The sequence below is a fragment of the Moschus berezovskii genome, chromosome 13 (genome assembly GCF_049115385.1).
Source record: "Moschus berezovskii isolate FMDL1 chromosome 13, NW_MosBer_1.0, whole genome shotgun sequence".
Lineage (NCBI taxonomy): Eukaryota > Metazoa > Chordata > Mammalia > Artiodactyla > Moschidae > Moschus > Moschus berezovskii.
This window is the reverse complement of record NC_142472.1, coordinates 39,450,960-39,476,370: the sequence shown is the minus strand read 5'-3', so window position 1 is coordinate 39,476,370 and position 25,411 is coordinate 39,450,960. Positions and strand designations below refer to the sequence as shown.

General features: G+C 40.6%; 2 protein-coding genes across 2 annotated transcripts in view; one reads left to right on the top strand and one right to left on the bottom strand.

The window, feature by feature from the left end:
• Positions 1-8,006: 8,006 nt before the first annotated feature.
• On the bottom strand, positions 8,007-22,562 carry MZT1 (mitotic spindle organizing protein 1). Its single transcript, XM_088842678.1, has 3 exons — positions 22,405-22,562; positions 17,156-17,301; positions 8,007-9,811 (listed from the first exon to the last, which is right to left on the bottom strand). The coding sequence occupies exons 1-3, from the start codon at positions 22,475-22,477 to the stop codon at positions 9,788-9,790; spliced, it is 243 nt and encodes an 80-aa protein (XP_088698804.1). The 5' UTR covers positions 22,478-22,562; the 3' UTR covers positions 8,007-9,787.
• Positions 22,563-22,768: 206 nt separating this feature from the next.
• BORA (BORA aurora kinase A activator) overlaps positions 22,769-25,411 on the top strand; it is a 32,646-nt gene continuing 30,003 nt past the window's right edge. Inside the window, exons 1-2 of the mRNA XM_055426449.2 lie at positions 22,769-22,896; positions 24,175-24,342. Of these exons, the coding sequence (XP_055282424.2) occupies positions 24,190-24,342 (153 nt within the window). The 5' untranslated portion in view covers positions 22,769-22,896; positions 24,175-24,189. The remainder of the gene's footprint in view (positions 22,897-24,174; positions 24,343-25,411) is intronic.

Genomic DNA, 25,411 nt, shown 5'->3' with positions numbered 1-25,411 from the left:
TGGTACTGGTCTTGGGAATTCCTTCCCTAGGAAATATAGATTTGGGGGGCATGGCTTTGTGGATTCTAGTCTAAAACTCACATGATACAATTGAAATTCATTTAGGCCCAGAGAGTCTTAATGACCCAGATAACCATGATGGTGTGGTCACTCACCTAGAGTCAGACATCTTAGAGTGTGAAGTCAAGTTGGCCACAGGAAGCATCACTATGAACAAAACTAGTGGAGGTGATGGAATTCCAGCTGAGCTATTTAAATCCTAAAAGATGAGGCTGTTAAAGTGCTGCATTCAATACGTCAGCAAGTTTGGAAAACTCAGCAGCAGCCACAGGACTGGAAAAGGTCAGTTTTCATTCTGATTGCAAAAAAAGGGAATGCCAAAGAATGTTCAAACTACCATACAGTTACACTCTTTTCGCATACTAGTAAGGTTATGCTCAAAATCCTTCAAGTTAGGCTTCAGCAGCACGTGAACCGAGAACTTCCAGATGTACAATCTGGATTTAGAAAAAGAAGAAGAACCAGAAATCAAATTGCCAGTATTCATTGGATCATAGAGAAAGCAAGGGAATTCCAAAAAAAAACATCTACTTCTGCTTCATTGACTACACTAAAGCCTTTGACTATGTGGATCACAACAAAGTGTGGAAAATTCTTAAAGAGATGGGAATACCAGACCACCTTACATGTCTCCTGATAAACCCATAATCAGGTCAAGAAGCAGCAGTTAGAACCAGACATGAAACAACAAACTGGTTCAAAATTGGGAAAGGAGTATGACAAGGCTGTATATTGTCACACTGCTTATTTAACTTATATGCAGAGTACATCATGCAAAATGCCAGACTGGATGAAACACAAGCAGGAATCAAGATTACCAGGAGAAAGGTCAGTAACCTCAGATATGCAGATGATACCACTCTAAGGCTGAAAATGAAGAGGAACCAAAGAGTCTCTTGATGAGGGTGAAAGAGGAGAGTGTTTTCACTGGCTTTTCATCTGGCTTAAAACTCAACATTCGAAAAACTAAGATCACAGCATCTGGTCTCATTCAGTCAGTTCAGTTCAGTCACTCAGTTGTGTCCGACTATTTGTGACCCCATGAATCACAGCACGCCAGGCCTCCCTGTCTATCACCAACTCCCAGAGTTCACTCAAACTCATGTCATCGAGTCAGTGATGCCATCCAGTCATCTCATCCTCTGTCGTCCCCTTCTCCTCCTGCCCCCAACCCCTTCCAGCATCAGGGTCTTTTCCAATGAGTCAACTCTTCGCATGAGGTGGCCAAAGTATTGGAGTTTCAGCTTCAGCATCAGTCCTTCCAATGAACACCCAGGACTGATCTCCTTTAGGATGGACTGGTTGGAACTCCTTGCAGTCCAACTCCTTGCAGTCAAGAGTCTTCTCCAACACCACAGTTCAAGAACATCAATTCTTCGGTGATCAGCTTTCTTCACATCCAACTCTCACATCCATACGTGACCACTGGAAGAACCATAGCCTTGACTAGACGGACCTTTGTTGGCAATTACTTCATGGCAAATAGAAGAGGAAAAAGTGGAAGCAGTGACAAATTTTATCTTCTTGGGTTCCAAAATTATTGATGATGATGACTGCAGCCATGAAATTAAAAGATGCTTTCTCCATGGAAGGAAAGCTGTGACAAACCCAGACAGCATATTAAAAAACAGAGGCATCACTCTGACGACAAAGGTCCATTTAGTCAAAGCTATAATTTTTCCAGTAGTCATGTATTGACGTGAGAGTTGGACCATAAAGAAAGATGAACACCGAAGAACAGATGTTTTTGAATTGTGGTGCTGGAGAAGAGTGTCTGTTAAGAGTTTTGAGCCCATTGGACTGCAAGGAAATCAAACCTGTCAATTCTAAAGGAAATCAACCCTAAATATTTATTGGAAGGACGGATGCTGAAGCTCCAATATTTTGGCCACCTGATGCCAAGAGCCAACTCGTTGGAAAAGATGCTGATGCTGGGAAAGATTGAGGCCAAACGAGAAGAGGCAGAGGATGAGATGGCATTGCCAACTCAATGGACATGAATTTGAGCAAAATCTGGGAGATTGTAAAGGACAGGGAAGCCTGGTGTGCTACCGTCCACGGGCTCGCAAAGAGTCAGACATAACTTAGTGATTGAACAAAAACAATAACAGGCCCAAAGAAGTGTAATTGTGTCCATAACATACCAGTTTACTGAACTGCTGAAACATGATCATTTACCTTTTTATAAAAAAACTGAAGTATAGTTGATTTACATTGTTTCAGGTGTATAAGGTTCAGTTTTATACATATATATATGTTTATATATATATACATATATATGTATTCTTCTTCAGATTCATTTCCATTATAGGTTATTACAACGTATTGAATGTAGTTCCCTGTGCTACCATTTATCCTTGTTGAATCATTTACCTTTTAAGACATATAATGATCTCCCCACCAGCAGGTCAGTTTCCGCTGTTGTTTTCCTGGTGGGCTTCAGACATCTTTTGACTACACATACAAACTAGAATGAAAGAAAACAGAAATTGTTTCCTTCTGGAGCAGTCACATAGTTTCAGTTTTCTTCTGGTGCTAAAAAGGTGTGAAATAGAAGTGGGTGGTATTTAAATTATTTGGACAACTGGGACTTTCCGCTTCAATGAGAATTAGATATTTCATATTTGTTTTTTTTAAAATGTACACTAGTTTATTTAGGTATTTCAACATATATTGATAGGCATATTCAAGTATAAACTGTAGCTGTTACAACAGAAAGGACGCTTACTGATAGGAGAGCAAGTAGACTGTCTAAAATATTTAACATGTGAAATAGTTTTCTAACATTCGCTCTTGAAAACAGAATTACCAGAACAATCTCTTCAAAAGGTTGGATGTAACTTTACAAGTGTGCATCTGGCGATCTATTGTTTTCAGTAGCTGGAGGTGATAATGTGACCACTTATGATGTAACACTCCAGAATTTCCATTTAGTTCCTGGGGACCCACAAGAGACCCCAGTTTTCTGCTCTATTCTAACAAAGCATTATTAGTTAAGAGGTAGACTTCCTGAGGCTTCAGGGCTGTCAAATGTACCTTTTCTTTTTTTTTTACACACTTAAAATACCTGGTGTATATAAGTTCAATAGTGAATTTCCTAAGAGATTTTTGTTGTTATTGTTAAAAATGGGATTTCCAAGGACAGTATTTCTGAAAAATGAATGTTTTTAACCTGTTATTGAAAGGCAATAATGTAGATCTGCAAAGATGTCAAAAAAGTTCACAAACCCATTAGCATCATCCATAGCACGCTGGTTAGGAAAAGAACCCTGGAGAAGGTAAGCAACTATCATTAATCTTTTGTTATATTCCCAGCATCTGCTTACCGTTTCAGCTAATACTGTCAGGCATCTGATTTCCAGCCTCTTTCAGCCCCTCCCGTGTTGTCTCTACACCCAAGATGGTGATGGATAGTGAGTGGCACATGGTGTGTGGGCTCTATAGTCAGTTCACCTGGGTTGGAATCCTGGCTCTGCCACTTTCCTGATTAAGCTCTTTACCATCTGTGCCTTAATTTCCTTACCTGCAATGATGTGGTGGTGGTGGTTTAGTTGCTAAGTCATGTCCAACTTTTACGATTCCATGGACTGTAACCCACCAAGCTCCTCTGTCCATGGTGAGTCTCCAGACAATAATACTGGAGCGGGTTGTCATTTCCTCCAGGGGATCTCCCCGACCCAGGGATTGAACCTGTGTCTCTTAGGTCTCCTGTACTGGCACGCAGGTTCTTTACAACTAGCGCCATCTGGAAAGCCCCTACCTGCAATGATGGGATGATGCAATCTCCTCCAGTAACAATTTGAGACAAGTCAAGCAATGTTTTACATGGAACAGGTTCTCCACGTGTGTTAGTCATTATTTTTCAAGCACATGGTGGATATTGTTTCTTGGGTGCTGAGTCTACCAATGCTTTCAGCTAACATGTTTATTGAGCACTTACTGTGTACCAGTTCAAGATGCTTGAGATATATCACTGAACAGAACCCCCCAAATCCCTGCCCTTCTGGAGCTTCTTCAGGTAGAAGAAGACAGAGAGTAGTCAGTAAATATTATAACTAAGTAAACTGCATTAGAGGATAAATGCTATAGGAAAAAAAGGTATCAGTATGGGGATTGGGAGGTAGGCAAGGATGAGATTTCATACATATGTTCAATACGATATTCCTAAAATAAAACTCATTTTTCTGGAAAAAATATTCCCTCTCTGATTTTCATTTATTGATAAATCATTCTCTTTGCTACTCAGGTTAAAAATTCAAGTCACTGGGAATTCCCTGGTGGTCCAGTGGTTAAAACTCTGTACTGCAGTGGGCACGGGTTCAATCCCTGGGTGGGTGATAGAGAATTCAGTTCCTTTAGTTTCTTTTCTATATTCCTCCTCAGTTCAGTTAGTTCAGTTCAGTCGCTCAGTTGTGTCCGACTCTTTGCGACCCCAAGAATCACAGCACGCCAGGCCTCCCTGTCCATCACCAACTCCCAGAGTTCACTCAAACTCATGTCCATCGAGTCGGTGATGCCATCCAGCCATCTCATTCTCTGTCGTCCCCTTCTCCTCCTGCCCCCAATCCCTCCCAGCATCAGAGTCTTTTCCAGTGAGTCAACTCATTGCATGAGGTGGCCAAGGTATTGGAGTTTCAGCTTTAGCATCAGTCCTTCCAAAGAACACCCAGGATCGATCTCCTTTAGAATGGACTGGTTGGATCTCCTTGCAGTCCAAGGGACTCTCAAGAGGCTTCTCTAGCACCACAGTTCAAAAGCATCAATTCTTCGGCGATCAGCTTTCTTCACAATCCAACTCTCACATCCATACATGACCACGGGAAAAACCATAGCCTTGACTAGACGGACCTTGGTTGGCAATGTCTCTGCTTTTTAATATGCTATCTAGGTTGGTCATAACTTTCCTTCCAAGGAGTAAGCGTCTTTTAATTTCATGGCTGCAATCATATTCCTCCTAATGTACCACTAAATTTCATGTGTCTTTTTCTTTATTGTCTCTTGAATCTACCGACTTGAGCCTTAGGCCTGTGTTACTGTCTCCTGTCACAGCCTCCTAACCAGCGCCTGCTTCTGGTCTCATCCTGCACTTCACTCGCAAATTCCTCCACCCTGTCTCTTCCTTTCTCTGATGCCTATGGAATGAAGATGGAAGTTGTTCAGGAATGTAAATTCAGGGATGTTCATAATCTGGTTCATCCTGTCTTTCCAGTCTACTCCCACCCCACCTAAATATAACTTTCCATTTCAGTAATAACCTACGTCTATGGATTCTATAACCCACTTCTATAGGCTACTCTGTGCCTATACACCACACTAGGTTCTTTTCTAACACTCTATTTCTGTTTGCTTTCTCTTTGTACAAGTATTAGGAATTTCATTAAATTTAAAATTCCATAGAAACTTCGTGTAGTTTAACTTATCAGCGTATCCCAAGTAAGACATCCCCATGAGGGAAGTGGTGTGGACCTGACCTCAGCAAGGTGCATATAATGGAGGGGACTCACGGTTTTCTGGAAACTCCTCAAGCTTTTGATATCTTTATACTCACTTTATGCCAAAAATGTACAAATAAGATCTTTTTCTAGGCTACTTGCATTCTCCCTTGGCTTACAAATCCTGTTCTCTCCTGTTCTTTATCTCAATGATTTCATCTGAGCAATTTATGCAAATACAGCATCTGCTTTTTGAAACGTGTTAGTCACTCAGTGTGTCGGATTCTTTTTGATCCTCTGGACTGTAGCCCGGCAGACTATGTCCATGGAATTTTCTAGGCAAGAATACTGGAGTGGGTTGCTATTTCCTATTCCAGGGGATCTTCCCAACTCAATGATCGAACCCAGATCTTCTGCACTGCAGGCAGACGGTTTACCATCTGAGCCACCAGGAAAATACATATAATCATTTTATATTTTAAAATGTTTCAGGCTTCCCTGGTAGCTCAACTGGTAAAGAATCCACCTGCAATGCAGGAGACCCCAGTTCGACTCCTGGGTCGGCAAGATCCCTTGGAGAAGAGATAGGTTACCCACTCCAGTATTCGTGGGCTTCCCTGGTGGCTCAGACATTAAAGAATCCACTTGCAATGCGGTAGGTAGACCTGGGTTCCACCCATGGGTTGGGAAGATCCCCTGGAGCAAGGCATGGCAACCTACTCCAGTATTCTTGCCTGGAGAATCCCCATGGACAGAGTAGCCTGGCGGGCTACCGTCCATAGGGTCACAAGAGTCGGACACGACTGAGTTGACTAAGCATAGCAGTGATTTAAGTGAAGTCTTTAGAAAAGTCCATCTTCTACTTTTGTTATGCAAAGAAAATCCAACTCCGTTTGGATGGAGTTGGTGTAAATATACACTTTCCACTGGTAAATATCAAAGCACTTTTAGTAATCTATTTTCTTCTGTGAGGTCCTAATCCAGTGGGTTACCATCTTGGTTTCTCAGGAATACTGTCCACTTGAGACTCTTCAAGCTGCCTTCATGTAAATAGTTCAATTTCTATTCCTTTATATGGTCTCAGTACTAGTGAAATACACATTTCTGTCTCAAAAAAGCCCTTTCCCAGATTCCTCTTAATTTAAATGATAATATTAAATTGTACCAGTCTTTAAAACCACAGGGACCATGTACTGGGAACTATCACCAACCAAAACTATTCTTTCGGATTCAGGTTTCTCAGATGGCTGGCTATTTTCAGCTGAGTTCCTAAGCAGGACTAAACATAGGGTTCCTCTTCAACATGGGATAAGGCAGCCATCAAGGCTTAGGTTAAAAAAAAAAAAAGCCTATTTTATCTTCCCAGTTTGTTTAGCTTTGCTTTAGACTCACTACAACGCTTTGTTGGTAACAGCATTTTATATTTCTTTACTGGTCTGTTACAGTTGCGACCGGATGGCTTAAACAGACATTTCCTCACAGTTCTGAAGGGTGGAAGTTCAAGATCGAGTTGTTGGCTGGCTTGTCGTCTTAGGCCCCTTTCCTCGGCTGGTAGATGGCTGCCTTCTTGTGTCCTCACAGGGTTTCTTCTGTAATGCAGCCCTGCTGCCAGTGTGTCCACACAGGATGGCAGTCAATGTGGGTTAGTTCTCACCCTAAAGACCCATGTGTAACTTACTCACCTCTTTCAAGGCTCTTACCCTAATCACACTCTAGAGTAACCAGAGGTTACTGTTTCAACACAGGATTTAGGGAAACACAATTCAGCCCAAAGTTTCCTAACAGAGATCCCAACTGTCACTTAAACCATGACTGAAAAGATTTGGGCTCTATTGTCGAGGAAGGTGTTAAAAGTGAATATTCTTAATGTCACTGAACTGTACAAATGGTTTAAATGTGAAGTTTTATGTTGTGTACATTGTCCTACAACAAAAAATGTGGCCAGTGTGAGACTAAACTTTAATTAGCTTAAATATGTTTAAAAACATACAGTATGTTTGAAACATGGAAGTTTCATATTGTCCACTATGGAACGCTTTTATTTCAAATACAGAAAAACATAACCTCATATTGTCGAAACACCAAATTTGTTTTCAAGCCTGGGTAAATGTTATAGCTGTGGCCTTTTACATACCAGGGGAAAAGTATTTCATTTTACTACCTCAAGCCTAATTTTCAACTGTAAATTATAAAGCCTACCTTTAAACAGTCTTCAACTACACGTAACTAAAAAGCATCCTCTGTCCCTGGAATTCTCCAGGCAAGAATTCTGGAGTGGGTTGCCATTTCCTTCTCCAATGATGTATGCATGCTAAGTCGCTTCAGTCGTGTCCGACTCTATGAGACCCTATGGAGAGCAGCCCACCCGGCTCCTCTGCCCACAGGATTCTCCAGGCAAGAATACTGGAGTGGGTTGCCATATCCCTCTCCAAAAAAGCATCTAAATATTTACCAAATACTTATAGAAACACAAGTTCAATTCACAGAAACATACTTTAAATCAGAAGTACAGGCTGATATCACTAAAATGGTTTTATTTTGGACACTGACAACATGCACAACAATGCAACTGTATCATTACTTTGTTTGGTTTCCTTAAGCATTACTTCAGTATGCATTAAAATACATGTTTACATTTAAGAAATGTAACACATTAAAGTCTTCTGTAAACAGAACTCCTTCTCAATATATTTCCCTGCTTTGTTTCATACATAAATAACATAATCTACAAAGTTATAAATAAAACTATTAACTCTTATGACCTAAAAGTATATACAAATTTTGGAGCTTGACAAGAGTGTTTTCTGATTTTATATAAGTAACAACATGCAGTATTTGCAATGTTTTTTAATCATATAGATGACTTATAATCAAAACCTTTATTGTCTCCCAAACTGTTCTCCCCGTAACAGACGTTCAGTGTACTTGGTAAAGATGCCACCATTCAAAAGTCAAAGTGGTCAAAAGACTAGATTTTTAAGATAGAACAGAAGGTTACCATTAAAGGCTTATTATTAAGCCTTATGAAAATCACTTTAGTTTGTTTGAAGAACAAAATATGCTACCAAAGAATATATGCTTGTACTATCATTTAACTGGAAAGCTAACACAATCTTAAAAAATCAGATTCAATTTGTAGTAGTCTTGGGAAAAAATAGTTCATGGGGATTCTGTTAGAGTAACAGAAACCATATTATCCTAAGTTTTCTAAACTCTATTTTGAACCATCACCTCAACTAGTTAAAACTTACAGGGTAAAAATAATGACACACAAAAACGATCTTAGAAAGGCATATTCAGAATTCCTGATGCAGAAAACGTTATTATTTTTTGTTTAATGACTGGAAACCTTTATTCCTTCAGAAATATTAACATTATTTACTGAATGTCACCACCTGTTTGGTGATTTACTAGATAACCACTCAAGGTATTTTATTAAGTAAGCACTCAAATTATTTTTATTTAACAAAAGTAAAAAGACTTTTCATGTTGGAATTGTTTCATTATGAATTAAAAACTGAGAAAAACATTCTCAATTAATATCTTCCCTAAATTTAAATCAATCAAATGACAAATAATACTAAGCTAAGCACCGTCATTACCTTTAAAATCTAAGTTTTCTGAAAGTTTTACTTTTCAATCAATATTAATATGATCTGGGTCACACTATTAACTGCCACTCAAACTTTATGTTTAAAAAAGAAATATTCTTTGTTAAAGAGCAGATTAACAACACGTTTTCCATGTTCTTATAAAAAACAAGATTCTGATATGCATAATGAATCTAAATCAAAAATTCACACATGGAAGCGGAAATTCTGTCAACTTTCAGCCTAATACAACATAAATCCACAGTTATTTTGCATAAACAATTCAAAATTTAAGTTTATAATGGAAATGTCAACAAGTCTTAACTACAACATTACTGCTGATGGGTTCCACTATAGTTCACCCAGGCACGGCAGATGTGCACATCTGATAGACAGACTGCTTAGAAAATTAAAGCTATCAGAGCTATAAATTAGGAATACATAAATATGAACACAGCAATGCCAAAGCATTAGAGTGGTTAAAGAAAAAAAAATAAAAGATGTGATGTAAACACAACTGATAGTTTTCTCTGTAAGCCACTTTCCACTGATTTATAAAGCTATGGTTTTATTTATAATTCTTTTAAAAAGAACAATGTTTCCACGTTGCTACATGCAGTGATTTCATTGTACGTTCTTGACTACAATGCAATCTTCAATCTTCTTACACAGCTTGACTTAGCCCATCAGGATTTCTTCAGAAAGTCAGTTTGTCATATTTTCAGCAGCCTAGAACAAGAAAGTATGATTCAGTATAACAAAATCATGGCGGGGGGGGGGGAAATACCATGGAAATAAATTTGTCAATATTGCACTGTCATTAACAAACAACTCTTCCCCCACATATAGCAAAGCACTTTTATCAGCATGATGCAGTAGTTTTCACTTTTTGCAGTACATTATTAGAACTACCATTTGGACTGACTGCTAGGCCAACAGTAGAAAATTACTGTATTTGTGCTCAGTCACTCAGTTGTGTCCAACTTTTTGTGACCCCCATGGACTGCAGCCCGCCAAGCTCCTCTGTCCATGGAATCTTCCAGGCAAGAGTACTGGAGTGGGTTGCCATTTCCCACTCCAGGGGATCTTCTCAACCCAGGGATTGAACCCACCTCTCTTGAGTCTCCTGCATTGGCAGGTGAAGTTTTTACCACTGCACCACATGGGAAGTCCAAATTGCTATACAATCCTAAATAACAGTTAATGTAAAAATATAGCAAGCACTACTTGAGAAGTTAACTTACAGAAGTCCTCATCCACAGTCTTTATTAGTTTGTTTCTGTATGTTTTGTTACAGTGCGAAAAGGGAATTGAAAAAGACCTTTCTGTTATGCAGTAACGCAAAGGAAAAAAAAAAGGCAAAAGAGGAATAATGAATACATGGCTAATACAGCTTTACCTAAACCACCATCCGTTACCCTGTCCCTGATTATTCTGTAGAAATTTCCAGACACCATTATCATTCATCAGAAAATTATTTTATATGAATTTCTAAAAGACAGGATTTAAACAAGCAATTTCTCAAGGCCAAATATGGAAATGTTGAATTTAAATAAGTTTAATCTTACAAGTACATGGTAAACTCAATTCATTTACATTTCAACTTCCTAATTAAAACTTGTTTTTAAATATTCAGTCTAAGTTCAGAGGTCCTTCAAGGAAATTCCTTAAGATACTGGGAAAGTTGTAGATAACTAAATATGAAACATTCTTGTCAACAGAACCTCCCAGGTTCTTCTATATAGGTGGTTGTTCATCTTTCTCTTCTTGGGTTTACTAGTCACAAGAATTAGAACCTAGTTTGAACAAAAATTGCCCCCTTTTCAAAAAGGCTTCTTACTTCTTTCCACCCTTATAGGTTCTTATGACCCTTTAAGCAGTCTTCTCCCTGATCTCATTTTCATACTAATTTTAGAGGTTCCCCTCCAAGATACAATGCAACATGTCTTTTCATTTGAATTAGGCAAGCCATCAACCTTGTACAGCATTCATGTTAAATGTGTGCAGAACTACTTTCCAGTTGAAAGGAAGACAGCAATGGCATCCTAGAAACTCATACAGTTTCCGGACAGTCATTAAAGACTCCAAAAGTGTATACACAGCAGTTCTGGGGAAGACCCACATCAGAGGTCTTCTCTCCAAACTTTCCATTGCCCAAGTTTATTCCCTCCTTTGTGAGGATGGGTGGGGACATGGGACTTACTTCATCCCTCATTTCTCTGCCAACTACAAATTCTACAGCACCAATGTCCTCATGCTGCAGTGAAGAGATACATCACATACTCTAAGATATCAGTGATAGTCCAGGACAGCTTCAAAAGAAAACACAAGGCTTAGTGTGTCTGAAGTCACCAATAGTGTATAATTCAAGGTACCATGGCAAGAAAGTAGAAAATAGGGGAAAATGAGTTTTGCCCACAATTTCTGAAATCAGAATCTATAAATGACTGCCAACACACACTAGCACTGAGGAGACAACACAAAAATTGTGTTGATAAAAGTAACATTCATAAAAATAAAATCTATTTTTAAAAGAAGTACACGTGATTAACAATTCTACTTATGCTGTGGCAAATAAACATAAGGCAATCTGTCTACCACTGTTAAGAAATTTATCTATCTGGGTGACACACAACTAGCTGCTTTTACTATAATACACACACACATATATGGATACATATAAAATACAATACCTATATACAAATCTAAAAGATCTGAAAGAGAAAAACAAAATAATGAGTAAAATTATTATAATTTTCTTCACATTTAAGAACAGAAGAAAAAACTACGTTTCAGATCAACAATTCCTTGCAACATTTCATCACATCCTTGATTTATATTGTACATGGTCTGAAACAGAGATGAGTACCAAACAATTAAATTCTAATCACTAGGATTTCTAGGTAAAGATAATACAATGCAGCAAGAAGAGTTTCTCCTTACTCTATTTATCACACTAAGAGAAATAAACAAAAAACATGTGGGAAAAAACTCATGAGCAGCAACCACACACAAGAGAGAACCTACGCGTGTTAAGGCAGTGAGGCTGGGGCAGGGGAAGACGGTCAAGAGAAGACAGGTGTGGCCGAGTGCAGTTCCGAACCAACCGGCTCCCAACCCAGACCCAGCGGGAGCAGTTAGGAGAGAACAGACTTTGATCTGCAGAGAATCAACCTGAGGAAGTTTATTCATTTTTCAATTCAATGAGATTAACTATAATATTTCTGTTTTCAAAGCAGCATGACACCAGCTAAGATGATGTTAACCAAATATTATCAGTGGTTATCTACTGGTGATCTTGATGATTTTTATTTTCTTCTTTGTATTTTCTAAATATTTAAAAATTACCAACATGTATCACTTTTATACAACTTGAATAGATTTCAAATATTACTTTCGAGAAAAAGTTCTAATGAACATTTCTTCTTTACTGGAAACTTTTCACGCTCTCTTCCCCTACCTAGTTTTAGAAACAGTCAGGTATACCAATTTTAGATTATGGGAGAAATGCGTTTTAAGAGGCTTTGTGTGTATATGAGATTGATTTTCCATTCAAATGGGCAACACTTTCTGATTTTTGTTCAACTTAATTGTAGTAAGTCCCCTACATGCAAGTGAGTTCTTTCTGAGAGTGTCCAATTTGTTCATAAGTCCAACAAAATTAGCCTAGGTACCCAACCAACACAATATAGTAAAGTACTATAGGCTTATAATAGTATTATTATAACTGTATAACTGTATTTTAGGTTTATAATACTTTTCACACAAATAATACGTAAAAAACAAACAAAAAAATAAACATTTTGAATCTAACAGTGCAGTCCCTTGTACAGGACAATGGCTGGCATATAGGGAATGGCATTGAGTGAACAGGCAAGAAGAGTTACTTATGGTGAGGGAGAGGATGTGGGAGATGGTAGAGCTGAAGGGTGGTCAGCAACAGGAGGCAGAGGGCAAGCTGCAATTTCACTCACACCTGACGTTCACAACTTGAAAGTCTGCTATGTAGGGGAGTTACTGCACGGACTTTGCCTTCAGAGTTCATTATAATCCACTGGATGTGGAATGACCAGTACATCAAAGCTGAAAAAGTTATGTTAAACAGGCACTTCTGAATCTCCTAATACCTTGGTTTTTATTCTAAGAAGCTATGTTGTCTTCCCCTACTTTTCCAGCTAGGTTACTTGTCTCCGGTTCCTTCACATCAGTCAATCTGCATTAATACAAAAATCTCTTGCTATTCTGCCTCACTATTCTCTTTCAAACTCCAGCAAAGCTGAACAAAAATTTTTGTGGTTGTGGAAGATGTATATTAAATAAATCCTCTTCCACTGAAATTTCAGAAATTTACTTACAAAAGGCTATGATACCTCTTATTTTTAAAAACAGGGTTATGTATGAGACAGTATCAAGCCAGGGAAGGTACTTGGGCTCCAGTCCACTGGTTTGGTTCTAATCATTTCATGCTTTTTTAAATAGCAGGCTCAGATATTTTTTAGAACTTACCGTAGGCAGAAACTTAGCAGTTAACAACTCTGATGTCAGAAGGTCAGAGCTCAAATCCTAGCTCAACCACTTAACTGTAAGTCTTGGGAGAAGTAAGTTAGCCACCACAACTTCAGTTTCCTTAGGGGTAAACCATTACTAGTAGCCGTAGTAAACATCCTTACATTGACTATAAAGGAAACAATGCAGGGAGAGTTCTTAGTGCAGAGTTTAGCAAAAGTAGAGCAAATACTAGCTATTCTTACTGTATTAACTAGTTATTTTTTTTTCTCTCATATGAAAGCAACAGTTGTTGAGTTAAAAGAGAAATAGAAGTTGCTGGACAACACAGGGAGCTCAACTTGGAGCTCTGTGATGGGGTGGGAGGTGGGTGGGTGGTTCAAGAGGGAGGGGACTTGTGTGTATTTGTGGCTGATTCAAGCTTTGTATGGAAGAGGCCTCAGTTCAGTCGCTCAGTTGTGTCCAAATCTTTGCGACCTCGTGAACCGCAGCACACCAGGCCTCCCTGTCTATCACCAACTCCCAGAGTCCACTCAAACCCATGTCCATTGAGTCGGTGATGCCATCCAACCAGCCTACACAATTGTAAAGCAACTATCCTCCAATTAAAAAATACATTTAAAAAAAGAAATAGATAATTTGAATAGTTTTCATAATTAATTCAAAATTCTGATTAGAAGCCTTACGTGCAAAGTTCATTTCCAAAATATTTAAACAAAGACTAACCCCAAAGAAGAAAAGGACAGATAATCCAGAAAAATGGGTAAACTACATGAAAAGATATTTCACAAAAGAAAATGGCCAAAAAAAAAAAATTAAAAAAAAAATTCATTTGATCTCACTGGTACTCATAGAAATGCTAATATACAAGGAGAAATCCAAACACACCTACCAGAATGACTAAAATTAAAGACACTCACAATAATAAGTATAGACAAAGATGAGAAGCAAGGGAAATTCATTTGCTGCTGGTGGGAATACAAATTAATATAACCACTGTAGTAAAGTCTGCCCTTAACTCTTCAAGTTGAAGATACACATAAGCTATGATTCAGCAATTCTAGTTCCAGATACACACTCAACAGAAATGCCCACATACACGTATCAGAAGACACAGACAACTAAGCTCAGAGCAGAATGTTCGTGATAGCTCTGGACAGGGAGCAACCTAATATCCATTCATAGTAGAAAGGATAAATAAAAAATACTATATTTGTATAATGAAACATGATTATTACAGTGAAAAGGAATGCACTACAGCTACATTCAACAGCAAGGAACCTCACGAAAATAATGTCAGATGAAAAAACTCAGTGGGAAAAGAAACTGTGCTGTAAAATCTTACTTACAGCAAGTTAAAAAATTTTTTACAAAATTAAACTGGTGTTTGGAGATCCATGCTTAGTGAAAATGTTAAAAGTCTCTATCATAAAAATTAGAACAGCAGTGATTGGAACGGGGAACAGGAAAGAGGCTAGTGATGGGGAGCATGAGGGAACGTCTAGGGTGACGACAATGAGAACTGTACAGATACTCTGTATTTATGATACTCTGTATTTTTGCTCTATAAATGTACCTCGTTTACCTTTTGGTGTTAGATTTAATAATAAAAATAAAAGTTTTAAAAAGCACATAACCAATGACCCAGATTATTGGAACTTATCAGAGACTAACTTAATCTGAGATGGGTAAAGTGCGTGTCTTCTCAAAGGAAAGACAAAAAGGTAGAGGAAAAGTCACTTCATCCTTGGACAAGTTTTAAGAGGGACTAACTTCAGTGTTCATGTGAGTGTTACATAAATATGGAAATAAAATCACGTGAGACTTTAAATAAGAGTGTGTGCAAGCAAGAAAGGGAACACAACACCTTTCCTGTTTCAATCTCAGGAATTAAAAGGTGGTTAATGTGAATTTGAAAAAAGGTGGTCCTCTGGGTCCACGCTGGCAACACAGCCAACTGGCCTCAGCAGTTCTTGGCCTCTGGGCTACCCTTCCCTTTCCTTCAGGGATGTGCACACACTAACAGCTCCATCAGCCGCCTATAGAACCCCGGAAGTATGACAGCCTTTCTTCATCCCTTTAAGTTCAAGCTGGACTGATTTTGTACTGAGATGTTCACTGCATCTGAGTCACACAACCTAATCTCTTCACCAAAAGGTTATCTAGCTACACTCTTGGCCTTCTTTCCAGAGATCTATCTGGGTAGGCTGAGAGCTTCCCAAAGTGAGTGCTGGTTTCTTTTTACTTATTCCTTCCTCAATTTCCTATTCCCCTTACATTTTACCATAAGCAGTAAGGAGAAATCAGGCCCCACTTTCTATGCTTTGGAAATTTCCTTAGCTAAATATCCAAGTCATTGCTTACAAGTTTTATTTTCCTTCCAACAGCGGAATATAATTCAGCTGAGTGCTCTTTATACCGAGGATGGCCTTTCCTCCAGGGTCCAACACCCGAGGTTGTTCATTTCTGTCTGAGACTTCACAGAGGCACCTTTCACATTCATATTTCTAACAAGATTCTATTCATAATGATAGACGTATTCTCTGAGATGACTGATACTCTTTTCTTTCTGAGCTCTCACTAGAATCACCTTTAATGTCTATCATTCTACGAAGTCTTTAAGGCCATACTTTTACTATCCAGCATCCTAAAACTTTCCAATTTCTATCTATTACCCAATTCCAAAGTCACATCCACATTTTTATGTATTTCTTACAGCAGCACTCCACCTTCCAGTACTAAATTTAAATTTCTAGGGTTGCCATAACCAAGTACTATCAATTGGGTAGCTTACAACAACAGAAAATTATTCTCTAATAGTTCTAGAGGCAGAAGTCCAAAATCAAGGTATCAGCAGGACTGTCCTTCCCTCTGAAGGCTCTAGTAGAGTATCCTTCCCTGCCTCTTACCTTCTGGAGGCTGCCAACAATCCTTGGCCTTCTTTGTCTTGTAAATGCCATCACTCCACTCTCTGCCTCTGTCATCACACAGCATCCCCTCTGTGTCCTCACACGGTATGTGCTTTGTATATCTGTGTCCAAATTTCCCTTGTCTTTATAAGGACATTGGCCATTAACCCATTATGATCTCATGTCAATTTGATTATACCTGCAGAGAAGGAAATGGCAACCCACTCCAGTGTTCTTGCCTGGAGAATCCCAGGGACAGGGGAGCCTGGTGGGCTTCCGTCTATGGGGTCACACAGAGTCGGACACGACTGAAGTGACTTAGCAGCAGCAGCAGATACACTATTTTCAAACATGGTATATTCACAGGTATTACACACTTAAGCATATCTTTTTTTTGGGGGGGCAGAAACAGTATCATCCACAACACAAGCAGAATTCTAAACATAATCAGAGACTTTTACAAAAAGACAAAATGGTTCAGATAGAGAATTTTGTGATCTGAACACACACTACTGAGATCCTGGCCTTCAGAATTTCTCCTGATGATGACAGATATTAGTTTAACCTTGTTTAGAATCATTCACATAAAATTTCAGCATTAATTGTTTTCTAAACAAAAGCATTTTCATTCAGAGTGAGTGAACATATGACTCTCTACCTTTAAGGCTTCTGTGGCCTTGCGAAGTTCCTTAATAACTGATGATAAAGCTTCTGGGTTAATTCCTTGTTCACAAAGCCGCACACATATAGACAGAGTTTCCATATCTAATCCAGTATTCAAAATTCTTGAAATCTCAAGTAGGACTGGAAAAAAAAAAGAAAATTTTAAGAATAAAATCTTGTAACATTTTAAAAATGCACATGAATACTTCTGTTTTTAATTCATATAATATTGCATAACACCAAAGAACAGCACAGCATTCCTAGATTTGGAAACTGACATGTTATACTTGCCCTTACTTAGCTCTAGAAACTTACAAATAAATTTACAACTTCCCTCCACATAACTTTTCTGTATCTTGGTTTATATTCTACTACTCATTTAGTATCTATCTAAAATTTACATATCACAGTCAAGATTATTCTGAACATTTTCCCACTTTTTAGCATTCTCTTACAATGTAATTTAATCATTCATGCAATACTCCATTTTAAGGAAATAACATACATTACTTAACTGCTCTGCTATTTTGTTATGTGGGTCTCATGTTTCCCTGATGAAAATAATACTGTGACAAATACCTGTACATAGGAACTTAATTTTATCAGAAAAAATTCCTAGAAGTAGAACTGCTTAGTAATATACCATTTGGATTTTGATATGAACTGTATGAAAATGACACTTTATTTTGGGATGAACCGACACATGAACAATACTAAGCCATCCTTTAATTTCAGTCTAAGTCCTTTTGAAAACTTTCATAATATTCATGATTTTTGTGATATGGGCCTGTTCCACTTTTTCATACTTTATATTCATCTTGAGAAGTTCAATTTGTTTAAAAAAACTTCTCTTCCATTCCTATACTTAACCTTCTGAACACATGGAGTACCGTTCTAATGTTTTCACCTGCTAATCCTAACATCTGTATCAACTGTGGGTCAGTTTTAACAGATTAAAATTTTCTTATTATCGGTCACATTCTTCTGTTTTTGCATACCTAATAATTTTTGACTGGATGCCAGACATTGTGAATTTACTGTGCTGGGTGTTCGACAGTTTTGTATTTCTGTACATATTCTCAAGCTTTGTAATGAGATAGTGTTATCTAGAAACAATTTGATCCTTTGGTGTCTTTCTGGGGTACCTTCCTTGCACACTGATTGATGCCGTGCTGAATACCTCAGGGAGAACATTCCATGGACCTCCAGAATTCTCTCTAGGTGCAGGTTCTTTCCTCTCAGGCACTGTCTTAAAAACTCTGCCTGCCTTGGTCTCCCTGGACCCTAAACTCCTGCTCAACTCAAGGTGTCTGCTGGGTTTTGCCTGAGTTACTCCCATCCGGCCACTGCACTGCAGCCTTGAAGGCAAAATCTTAAAAAAATAAAATAAAAATATCTGATCTTGTCACATTCCTGTTTTAAATGTAGTAGCTTCCCAGAGTTCTCAAATGTTCAATAGGGCCTTAGTATATTCTCATGTCTGCCTCATCTCATATTTCACAACCATTTATCCCCCTTAATTACACTGTCTTTACATAGCCTTTCAGTCTCATTGACCAAGTTCTTCCCAGCATAAGACCCAGGGAGGAGTCCAGATAAGTTATGGCAATTATGGAGACTGGTAGGTGGCATGGACAGAAGACTTTAATACAAACGGTCAAATCTGAGATGAGTGAAGAACTGAAGAAGCTTAGTGAAGGAGAGAGACAGGGGAGACCTCACACGAGTAAGCAAGGGGATTGATGGTGGGAGCATGGGTTATACGCTTGCTTCACTGACACTGCCCTGCACACTGTGGACTCTCTTCACTCCTTTTCCTAGTTTACAACTTGATACAAGTCAACTGTGGATTGAAAATATTTGGGAAAAAAAATTCCAGAAAGTTCGCAAAAGCAAAACTTGAGTTTGGCATGTATGTGCAGGCAACCTTTAACACAGCATTCCCATTTATTAGGAATTATAAATAACCAGAAGATGATTTAAAGTATACAAGAGGATGTTGCTGCTGCTGCTTAGTTGCTCAGTTGTGTCCAACTCTCTGCGACACCATGGACTGTAGCCTGCCAGGCTCCTGTCCATGGGATTTCCTAAGCAACAATACTAGAGCAGGCTACCATTTCTTTCTCCAGGTCATCTTCCTGACCCAGGGATCAAACCCCAGTCTCCGGCTTGCCAGGCAGATTCTCTACCACTGAGTCACCAGGGAAGCCCCTTATGCAACAGACCCTACACTAAATCTGGCCAGGATCAATCAGGTTTCTTTCAGTGATCTGTGCAGATAAATAACAAAGTCCACCACTTCCTCCCCTGTCTAAAGTATCTTTATCAAAATGCTTTCATTTTCACAATAAAATTACAAATGTTCATAGCTCAATTTTATAACCCTTGCAAATCATCTGATATTAATTAAAATATTAAATCACTTAGCTGACTCTAATACTGATGGGAGGGAGGGAGGAAGAGGATGAGAAATATGAGATCTTGAAGCAGCGATGTCAGACTCAAAAAGTTTTGAACACTTCAGTTTGGGTCTCATGGATAGATTTAAATACGTGGAAACTCCACACTAACAGAATTTCAAAAAATACTGGTGCTTATGTGGGTCAGCCCAGTCCCTTGGGCAAGTTAAAAGTTCTATTTCTGGCAATGAGAGTGGAGAAAGGTGGGATTATTAAACGACTGCATTGAGGACTTTTTCAGTTGAGTGTATGGTCAGTTCTTAACAGTGAAAGTGTCACTATGTTTCTCTTTGTGCCTCAATCATTAGAGACAGCCTGGAAAATATTTTCATTAACTTTGCAAAACTACACATTTTGACTGACTGTTTTGGACTCACTCAATTATGATTCAGGAAATGTCAGTTTGATCCCTGGGTTGGGAAGATCCCCTGGAGGAGGAAAATGGCAACCCACTTCATTACTCTTGCCTGGGAAATCCCACGGATAGACAAGTCTGGAAGGCTACAGTTCATGGAACAGCAAAGAGTTGGACAAGACTGACTGATCATGCACGCGTGGCATGATAGCAGCGAGTTCGAATGGACACGACAGGACCTAACCGCCACATTTAACAGATGTTGATACAATGCCAACCTGGGGCCTTCCTTTTTACCTTCTGATTTGGGGACACACGGTGTATAGAGGAGCCGCCGCCGCCGCCAAGTCGCCTCAGTCCTGTCCAACTCTGTGCGACCTCATAGACGGCAGCCGACCAGGCTCCGCCGTCCCTGGGATTCTCCAGGCAAGAACACTGGAGTGGGTTGCCATTTCCTTCTCCAATGTATAGAGGAGCAGTGTTCTCTATTTTGCACTCTCTCTCAGCCAGTGTTGGTTGAGAAAAAATAATCTGGTCTTTCTTCACTTTTTCATATTCTAACACTATAATCTTCAGTTCTGTCAGTGAAAACCTTGATGATGCACCCAATAAAAACGATCAGCTCTCATTTCTGTATCAGTAGTTTCATCCGAGAGAAAATGCGGGCTTTCTGTTCAAATGGAATCCTCTGCCCATGTAATAAGGAACAGTTAATATAAGAAAACTGACTAGAAGTCAGGCTTCAAATACACTTCATACTGTTCAGAAACCACACTGGCTTCCAAGCAAAGATGTAAGACAATAATGGTGTACACTAGTTTCTATGTATGCAAATCCACTTACAAAATAAAACTAATAAGCTCTGCTATTTCAAGAAGGATGGGAAAATAGGCTGAATATGGTATTAACAAAATTCTATTTTTCAGAAAAAGACAAAAGCAGATACTGAGCAAAAAATTAGATGCAAAGGCTCTGTTAATAAAAAAAAAAAAATCTTTGAAAAGCGGCGCAGCAGTGAGTGCAAAGTCATAAGCTTTATCACAAGTCCCCATAAAGAAGGGGCTCTAATAGGTAGTGGGGCCTACAGTGAAGGGGCCAGAGATAGGACATGAAGGCTGACACTGCTTAATGAGAATTTTACGGTTTGAAAGAGACAGCAGTTCATGTGGGTATCCCTTGGAAAATGCAAAAACCAAATTTAACATCAGACATATATACAGATGCAGGCAAATGGGGACAACAAAAGGGGTCGTGGAATGATGTTTATACACAAAAACAGTGCAAGAACCACCTGTTAATGGTCACCTTCGAGATACCTTTATCAGGGTATCTTATTTAAATATTTACAATAATCCTAGGAGGTAGTATTGGGCTTCCCTCCTGGCTCAGACGGTAAAGAATATGCCTCCAATGCACGAGACCTGGGTTCGATCCCTGGCTGAGAAGATCCTCTGGAAGAGGGCCTGGCAACCCAAACCACTCCGGTATTCTTGAGCGAAGAATCCCATGGACAGATGAGCCTGGCGGGTTACAGTCCATGGGGCCGCAAAGAGTCGGACATAACTGAAGCGACTTAGCACTCAGGCAGCACGAGGTAGCAATCTTGTTTTACGGGGGTTAAAAAAAAAAGCAGGCTCAAAGATGTTTAAATGACTTGTCCAAGCCTACATCACGGCTATAAAGTGGCAGAGCCGGCAATAGAAAGGAGAGCGAGGATAACTCCAAGACACTTTTTTCCCCTATTACTTGCGGGCAGTTTTTACCTGCGTGCTTCCCTGCTGCAAAACAGGTAAATACGCCCACGGTCTCCGGATACCGGAATCACCGGCTCCAGGACCAAACGGGGGCAACTCTGATTAAAGTGCAACCTGTTTCTTCACGGGGAAGGTATTTAACACGCTCCTGCTGCAGCGCAAGGTGCAAGGAGGGATGGAGCGCTGACCAAACGCAGGAAGCCACTGGCCGCAAGGAGCTCACAGTCTGGGGTGCTTCGGAGGCGCTGCCCTCACCGGAAGCGGCGCGCGGGGCGCGCAGGGCGCGCGCGGCCGGCGCAGGAGAAGGGGCGCGGGGAACCGGCGCGGAGCGGGGCCCAGGCGTGGCCTGAGCTCGCGCGAGGCAGGTCGCGGGGGCTGGGCGCGGGAGAGGGCGCGACACGAGCACTCGGGGCGGGAATCGGGCGGCGCTCGGGGCTGGGGCGGGTGGGGCCAGGCGCGCGCCGGGCTGACGTGCGGCCGCAACGCCGAGCGCGCGACAAACTACGCAGCAACGGAGACGGCTCTCCGAGGATGGGGCCGTCAGCTCCGCGGCCCTGGAGGGTCGATCGCCAAAGACTCCGACCGGGGCAGGAAGCGGACCTGAGGTCCTCGTGGGCCCCAGGGCCTTGGCTCCGGGGAGCAGAGGCATGGAAAAGGCGGCGAAACGGGCACTCACTGTCCATGGTCTCCCTCACCGCATTCAGATTCGCTGCCGCCGCCGCCGACCCGGCGCCACTGCTGCCGGCCATGGCGGAGGCCGAGGGAGGCGGGCCGAGGGCCTGACCCGGAACTGGAGCGCCTTCCTTTCTCCTGGGCAATCACGCGGCGCGTTCCCGGCTCACGCCGGCCAGGCCCCGCCCCCCTCGCGCGGAGCGCCAGCGTGGGGCTGCGTTGATTTGAATTTGGAGCCGCGATACTCTGGGCGGAACGCGAAGCGAGGAGTTGCCGTTCGAATTTCCTACGCGGCCTCGCTGCGATTGGCTGGTTCGCGGACAGCGGTACGACGCGATTGGCCAGTCGCGCACAGGGCCCGGGCCTTGGTTGGCCGGAGACAGCGCGGAAGAGGGGAGTTAAAGAGTCTGTGCCTGTCGTGGAAGCTTGCCCGGCGCCGTCGGGAGCGCCCTGGAGCCGCTTTGTAGGGGGGCTTCCTTTTTATACACACAACTAGGTATGTTCTTTGTGGTTCCTGGCCTTTCCTCCTGTCTCGAGTTGGAGAACTCCCTTTGCCCTGCTCTGAAGCAGCTGCACGCTCGCCTCGGAATGAATGAGAGCTGCCGGGGAGTGGGTGCGGAACAGGGGGGCCCAGGAAAGAGTGATCGAGTAGGGATGGGAATGACACCGGCGTCAGTGTCCTCCTTTGCCCGTCACCCGAGGAGGCTAGCTACACGTCACCCTTCCGTGGAGTGGGTTCTTTTCTCTAGTTGTACCCCCCCGCAACGGGAAATAATGTAGTCTCGCTTCCATCGTGGGAGGGTGGGGGTCTTAGCCTTTGCCTAAGAGTGTTGGAGAAGAGGCACCCCAAAGCGGTTAATTTCGTGGCCCTAATCAGTCGTTTCTTTTCTGATGGGGGCTAAAGGGCAAGACAGGCACCTATGCACAAAGGGACCGGAGATTTCCTCGTCTCTTATTTGCTGTTGTTCTGTCGCTCAGACCGGAGGAAATCTCCGGTCCCTTTGGGACCCCCGTGGATTGCAGCACGCCAGGATTCCCTATCTTTCATCATCTCCTGGAGTTTGCTCAAACTCATGTCGATTGAGTTGCTGGTGCTATAAATAACTGTTTAGTAACTGCAGTTTCTTGGGTAATTGCTGGGCTGTTGGAATTATGTGCAAAGTGTTTGTTTACAGACTTGAGATAATGAATAAAAAGCTGTAGGTCTACTGTTCTGTAGCAGGAAAAGGTTTTGTGCCTTTTGGAACGTTTAGTTTATCCCGAAAGGGGGACCTCAACTCATTCACATTCAGTTGAGTGCTACTTACAAGCCAGTTGACTTTTTTGAAGAAGTCACTTCTCCTGCAAAATTCTGTCACTAATACTTTACCCTTCTAGCTTCCAAGATTATTTAGAGCATCACACTTGTGTAAACTACAAAAAAGCCCCAGGAGCCTAGGTTTTGAGTTAATTCTTTTTGTGAAATGTATGTTTGGTAATGGGGCTTCCCTGGTGGTTCTGAAGTAAAGAATCCGCTTGCCAATGTCAAGAGTCGCGCGCATTCGATCCCTAGATGGGAGAGATCCCCTGGAGAAGGAAATGACAACCCATTCTAACATTCTTGCCTGGGAAATCCCATGAACAGAGGAGCCTGGTGGGCTGTACTCCATGGGGTCGGAAAAAAGTTGGACTCCACCTGAAGACTAAACAACCTTTGTTGAATACATTTTCGTTGTCAAAATGAATGTTGTGAAACTTTGTACTTTTATTATATATACTTATGATTTCTTTTTAGTTTTTCCCCTGTGCTATGGGAGATGTCAAAGAATCAAAAATGCAAATAACACCTGAAACTCCAGGAAGGATTCCTGTTTTAAATCCTTTTGAAAGTCCTGGTGATTATTCTAATCTCCATGAACAAACTGTCTCCAGTCCTTCTGTTTTTAAATCGACAAAATTACCAGTAAGTTAGTCTCGACTACTTTTTCCAAATAACTTTAAATGTCAGTCTTTCTTTACAAGCAGTAAACTGGAGTGCACTTTTTAATTCTAATGGTTATTGGTTTTTATAATATAGTGACTGGGCTAAAAATGACTTAGCTAGTTTATACTAATATTATATATACTAGCTATACTAATAGTATGTATACTAGCTATACTAATATTCTTTTGGATTTTTGCCACCCATTCTTAGCTTTCACTTGTGGCTCAGCGGGTAAAGAATCTGCCTGCAATGCAGGAGACCTGGGTTCAATCCCTGGGTTGGGAAGATCCCCTGGAGAAGAGAAAGGCTACCCACTCCAGTATTCTGGCCTGGAGAATTCCATGGACTGTATAGCCCATGGGGTCGCAAAGAGTCGGACACGACTGAGCGACTTTCACTTTCACTTAGCTTTCAACTTGCTTTTTTTTAGTTAGCATTTCTTTTTCATTCATTAGTTAGCGTGTTTCTCACAGCTGTGGGTGCCGCTAGTTGCCATGTTGATGGTCTAAGTACTAATACCATAATAGAGAAGAAATTATTTCATCTAATTATTTTCAGGTATTCAGCAAATTTTATTTGAATGCTACGTGTCGGGTACAGTTCTTGACTATAGAGGTTACATCTTGAACAAGTCTGAGTCATAAAACACTAATTCTTAGAGAGCTTGTACTCTGTACCAGGGGTCAGCAAACTTTTTCTGTTAAGGGCCAGATAGTAAATATTTTAGGCTTTGCAGATCATCTGGTTGCTGTTATAATTACTCACCTCTGCTTTGTATTATAGAAGCAGCCATTGGTAGTATGTTAACAGTAAATGTGGCTGTGTTGCAGTAAAGCTTTATTTATGGACTCTGAAATTTGAATTTCATTTATAATCTTCACATGTGAAATGCTAATATTATTTTGAATTTTTGTCACTCATTCTTAGCTTGCAGATTGTTTGAAAAGAAGTCAACCTGAACTCTAAAGAGATAGACAAGACTAAACTGGCAACCTCAAGAGAGTATGTTATGTGCTAAAACAGTAGGCTGATATGGAGGGGAATAGTC